General features: G+C 35.4%; 1 protein-coding gene across 2 annotated transcripts in view; it reads right to left on the bottom strand.

Moving 5' to 3' along the window:
• Nucleotides 1-565: 565 nt before the first annotated feature.
• Nucleotides 566-6,000, bottom strand: part of LOC126816712 (synaptic vesicle membrane protein VAT-1 homolog-like) — a 63,860-nt gene continuing 58,425 nt past the window's right edge. Inside the window, exons 8-10 of one of the 2 annotated variants that reach the window (XM_050543459.2) lie at nt 4,611-4,700; nt 3,980-4,059; nt 566-3,600 (exon numbers count right to left, since the gene is read on the bottom strand). In XM_050543459.2, coding sequence (XP_050399416.1) covers nt 3,982-4,059; nt 4,611-4,700 — 168 coding nt within the window. In that variant the 3' untranslated portion in view covers nt 566-3,600; nt 3,980-3,981. The remainder of the gene's footprint in view (nt 3,601-3,979; nt 4,060-4,610; nt 4,701-6,000) is intronic. The other variant, XM_050543460.2, reaches the window with a different exon arrangement.

Genomic DNA, 6,000 nt, shown 5'->3' with positions numbered 1-6,000 from the left:
TATTTGGGAAAAAAAAGTGATGCGTTTTCCATGGCGCCCAGTATATATTGATAGTCGAATGGGCGACTTGTAGATAATAGAATTGGACATACCTCTCTTTATTTTGTTTACTCATTGATTTTAACTAAAGTCAAACACCAAGATAATTACACCTTTGTGTAATGTTGAAGACTTGCCAGACTTGCCTAATTAATCCAGAATTTATCCAGTCTTTAATTAAAACCCCACTCCCATTGCCCATTAGCCCACTTCCTATTATTTGCTACTGATTGAGTTTAAAAGGTAAAATTTTATTTCAATCTTATTACAAAATTGCCAAAGAACCATGAAAAAAAAAACTGGTCGGTAATCTCACGATTTGTGTACTATGTATTAGACATTTTGCTGAAGGGATCGACTGTTATTGCAACTAAACCCTAGAACAAGAATGGATAATCCTATCACCAAGTGACAAGAATGATGGACAGCCTCCGCCAGCAATGAGTTGGTGTATATTAACACTAATGGAAAAGAAGCGATTTCTATATTATTTAGATTCCAGATACATGAATATAGAAAGTTAATAAACAGTGAACAAATGTTTTATTATATTGATATATTTATATGTCTAATAATAATATTCTAAAATATAACCTGCATAAAACAACAAAACAATAAATAACAATATTGTGTAATGAGAAAAAAACAACTTTTGGTCTTCGAAGGAATTATTAGTGAGCAGAAATTCGGCCGTGTATCTGTTATCACTCGTCACATCAGTCAGTTTTATAGAGGGGTGACTCGTGTTTTCCTTTGGCGTTCGTCACTTCCGATTCAGGAAACCTGTATTACTCAGCTATCGTAGCAATGATCTCTGTGTTAAAATTATATTTGGAATGTGTTTAACCAGCTCTATCACATATGTGATAATGACTGGCACCAATATTGTCCTTTAAACCTTCAGATGTAAAATAAATTTTGGCCGAATAAAGAAGTTTGGCATGTCCATGATTTGACAAGTCAATAATAACACCAATTTGATTCACAAAGTACGAAAGGGCAAAATGCATGCCATAAGTCATCATAAGTAAACCTAAAATATTATGTTCTATTACATTTTGGTACAGAGATCAACACTAGCTTATAATTTGTGATAAGAATACAGGTGTGTAGTTGAGTTTAAAGTATCATATATTGTATAATACATTCCCGTCAAAGAATTAATGCTCCACTATATTGCATGATTGTAAACCAAATTATTACATGTGTTGAAATCTTCCTGGGAAGACGAAATAAAATGATTAATGTATTCAGGAGGATTTTCTACCAAGGGGATGTGCCAACCATGCCATGTTAATGTTTTACAGTTTGCCATTTCTGTAGATTTTACTTACTTGTGTACCTGCATTTAAAGTGGAAGTTGTCCACTTTAAACAATAGATGGAAATTGACCAGATTATATCATAGCTCTGCGGTACAGAAAGGGAACAATAAGTCATTGCTACAAGCTTTGTTTTTTTTTTCTTTTAGGTTTTAACAACACAGGGCTGTAATATCCTGGTCCACCATATAATACACACCACTACAAAAACTGTACGATCATCTGGGTATAAAGCAATCGCACGTTATTGAAATAAAAATTTCGGTTACATGAGTGTTTTTATCAAATTGTTGTCCTTTTCTTAAAGTCGTACAGAAAATCGTTACAGCGTTAGTGACGGTTGTGTAATGTAAATTGGAAGTTTGAGTGAGGCATGTAAATCAAAAGACGATAAACTTACTAAATAGATAAATGTGGCGTCAACAATCTAATTAAAATATAGATCTATATTTCGTTTCGTTTTTTTATACTTTCGATGACCTACACCAAGTGTATTAAAGACAAGTAAAATCTAAATTTTGAACTATAAAAACGAAACGAAATTGGATCTGTGTTTTAATCAGTTTGTGGCTTCAATTACAATTGACGTCATGATTTGACACGAAAGCTATTCAGTGTGGTTTTAAATATTATCTGTTCATTTTTTGCGTTAAAAATACATTATGCAAGAGCTAAATCTGCCTATATCATGTCTTTCTTTAGGCCTGAAATGTTATATAAACTTTTAATTAGACGTTTATTAACATGAAAAGACCGTAATCAACTCTCGATGCCATCTTATGTGTCAGATTGTCACTGGATTTGAATCCTATCTGCAGCTCAACGCTCATTGATGATTAAATCCAAAAATGGATAATCGAGACTATGTTTTTTTTATCGTACCGACTTTAGTAATGTTGCCAGAGGCTAGACCGAAAAATCAATCGCTATTATCTCGGTTCAGAGTGGAGCAATTTGACTGAAATTTTCAACATATTCCCATTATATTATCTAGTTCTTTTATCTATTATAGTGAGAACTGCCAGCTCTTTATCTTATCTTCCATAATGTATCTTTAATAAAGCTACAGGTATAACTTCTAAAGGAAATAAAGACGTCACAAGGTATTTGGTAGTTTTTTATCGTCTATTATTATAGTAACCTATCTGGGTTTTTTTTTTACATCAAACATTCTAAAGGTAATTAACATTTCTACATGTTAAAATATATATTTTTAATAAAATAAATTTTGTTAAAAAATAAAACAACTTCATTTATATTTTAATATTAACAGTTTGGACAAAATCACACTTTAATATTTATTTTTTCACAACGCAAAAGCGGCACTCATCTGAGCACAGCGAAGGGAAGTTGATCAATTTCGACTAAAATCATTAGGCTATTGAAACCGAGCGGCTGTGTTTTTTTCGGTTTCTCAGCCACAAATGGTATTTTGGATATTGTTTTCAATAGGTAGATTATGGATTGGAAATTTGTATTCTGGTACAACAAAAATGTATAATTAACCATGTGAACCCTTCAGATGAGAAATGGTTTCAGGAGTTTCAAAAAAGAGTAAGCCAAATGCTTTATTGAAATAAAAAAAATCCCGTTAATATTAATATTAATCTATTTTCTGCTATACACAGGGTCATTCACAGCACCGACACCGTAACGATATAAACCGTGACCTCTAATACCGAAAGCACTTGGAATAATTCCATCCTTAATGCTTTTTATTGAGTATATGTGTCAAATATTGTACGATACAGCAAGGTTGTAAATTCTATTATACAACTAAAGAATTTAAATATATGTATAAACATAGCAAACTAAATTTGTTTGGGGGGGGGGGGGTCTAGGAGATCAAAATAATTAAACATCAATTTATATATTGGAATATATTTACTATATAAAAGAAAATAAATCATCTGTAATCTCTTCTGTAAAATACACCACAATATAAATGGTTATAATACAAAGTATATAAAGAAAGATAATACACAAATAATAAGCAATATTAAATTACTTATTGATTTAAATTCATAATAAATATATTTGAATCGCTTGAAGTACTGTAACCAGTAGGCATTCTTATGGTGATGCAGGCCTTAAGCACCGAAGCTTCTATTATATACTAAAGTCTATGTTGAAAGATTCGAAAATCAGACCTTGATAGTTTCTGTTGAAGTCATAGTTTGTATTCATCTACAAAAAAGATGGTATACCTTGGTAAGAGAGCTGGTTGAAAAGTTCTAAGCCTGAAAAGGAAATGAAATGAAACCTACTTTTGCCATCAACAAGTACAACTTGATTGTGGATCAGAAACGGGTCAGATTCTTGACGCCCCGTGATAATCTGCGCCGTTTTGAAGCTGATCCTGATAATCTTTTGGCCAGATCTGTAACCATGGATGATGCCGGTTTCCATAAATAAAAAAGTAACTATTCGTCATTTTCCTAGTAATGATGACGTCATGTCAGCTGTGAACAATTTTTTTTTTTTTTAGGGTGGCTGAAGAAAATTTCATCGTGACCGGCAACCAGGCCTTGCAACATCGTTGGCAAAAGTGTGTACACCTCGACGGGGACAATGTAGAAAATAAATGGACACCATTCCATACACTAAAAGCTTCCTTACCTCTAAGCTTCAGATTTTGTTTCATCTTTTTTAGCTTCGCCATCGGCAGTGGCCTCAGTAGCGGGTTCAGTGGTAGCTTCCTATCAAAAAATATACACAATTCATAATAAAGCTGTTGTTCCATCCTCTATTTAAAAACACACACAATGAAATGCGGTTTAACATTCTGCTCCGACTGGGCTAATGAAGGCGGGCTTACGCCATACAGTGTGCTGTAAGGGAAATTTTGTCCGGACTGCGGCGCTACGGCCTACTCTTACATGTACATCGAATTCCAACTGTCAAGGGATCTTTTACGTACACGGGGCCTCGGTTTTTTCGTCCCACCTGAACGACTAGACAGCTGTCCTTGTCAACCCCGCCCGGGTCCTGACCACTGACAAGGGGAAACCACGTCGTAAAATATTGATGGACCTTCTCGGCCAACACCGGGAGCAAAACCACGACCGCCAGGATAGCCAGCCATCGTCTTACTCTCTGAGCCACCCCCTATTTAAAAATATAGTACAAAATTCAACACAAGGCTGGTGTTCCATAAGCTATTTAAAAATATACACAATTCGAAACAAAGCTGCTGGGTGGTACGAGATGTTCTAGAAAGACAACAGTTTACTATATAGTTAATACTTACCTTTGGTCTTGGTTTTGGTTGTGCAGTGGGATCCAAAATTATTTTGCCAATGTTCTTACGATCCTGGATCTTTTGCATAGCATCTCCAGCCTGAAATGGAGTGAGAGACATAGTTACGTGTTTCGTACCTTCGTAAGTAGTTTCATTACGTGTTTCAGACCTTTGTATTGTTTTCGTGAGGGTTTTTATTATTTTTTTCCCCCGACTTTAGTCATACGTTGCAGTCAAAACTGTGCATGGTGCCAATATTCTGCCAACGTAGGCAATGTTGGCCGCCGTGCAACTAAATATTAAATATAAATTGGGTTCTTTTTGACAAACAGGAAGTGTTTTACGGATGGGACAATAAATAATTTCAGATTGCCCATATCTCGATTATTTCTCAACGGATCTTCATTTTTGGATTCTTTGGAAGAATCCCATATGGGCTCTGACAGACGGTTTTTCGAAATTCGGAAGTTTGCTCGATTAATATTAGCATCAGTGATTTGCGAAAGTTTTCTCCCACCATTTTATCGACATTCAAGATGGCGTATCTAAGTCACTATTTGGGTAGCAAGTTGAAACCTGATAGGAATACATCGATGCCTTCAAAATGGCATATTAAAAAAATTTGTAACGGCTTCCGGAAATATCCGAGGCCTTCCGATTTTTCCCGAACGTGAATAATTCTCTCCATTTTAAAAATAGACTAAAAATCACACATGGTGGTGTTAGCCCCAGATATTATCTTTCATTTTCAGAGACCTTGTTCCATAACTTTTTCAACCGTTTGGCCGCCATTTTGATTCCGATTTTCGAAAACTTTTCCTGTTTTAAACCTACTTCAAATGGCAACAATTCTTAGGGAGCCGATTTTTAAATTTCGATTTTGTTTACTTCCGCTGTCACTTTAAATTTTGTTCGACTTTTCAACTTCTATCTGGTGACCTAACATTTTCATGACTCTTGAACTTCTCATATATAATGACCCCCATGTCTACTAACAATTGATATAAAAATGTTCGGTCTTGGAAGTATAACTTCCGGTTTTATTAAGAGTTCAAAATGACAATTTTTTCGACTTTAATAGATATGAAATAAAATGAAATGGAGTTTAACGTCCTACTGGGCTAATGAAGACGGGCATACACCATACAGTGTGCTGTGAAGGAAATTTTGCCCGGACAGCGGCACTACGGTCTACTCTTATATCGAATTCCAACTGTCAAGGGATTTTTTACGTGCACGCCAACGTGTACACGGGACCTCGGTTTTTCGTCCCATCCGAACGACTAGACAGCTGTCCTTGTCAGACCCTCCAGCCTGCATCACTGACAAGGGCGAAGGACGCCGGAAAATCTGGATGAACTTTCTCAGCCAATGCAGGGGTCGAACACCCGACCTCCAG

Source organism: Patella vulgata, chromosome 3, assembly GCF_932274485.2.
Source record: "Patella vulgata chromosome 3, xgPatVulg1.2, whole genome shotgun sequence".
In the NCBI taxonomy this organism is placed as follows: domain Eukaryota; kingdom Metazoa; phylum Mollusca; class Gastropoda; family Patellidae; genus Patella; species Patella vulgata.
The sequence above is the reverse complement of the archived record's forward strand: the minus strand, read 5'-3'. Positions and strand labels throughout refer to the sequence as shown.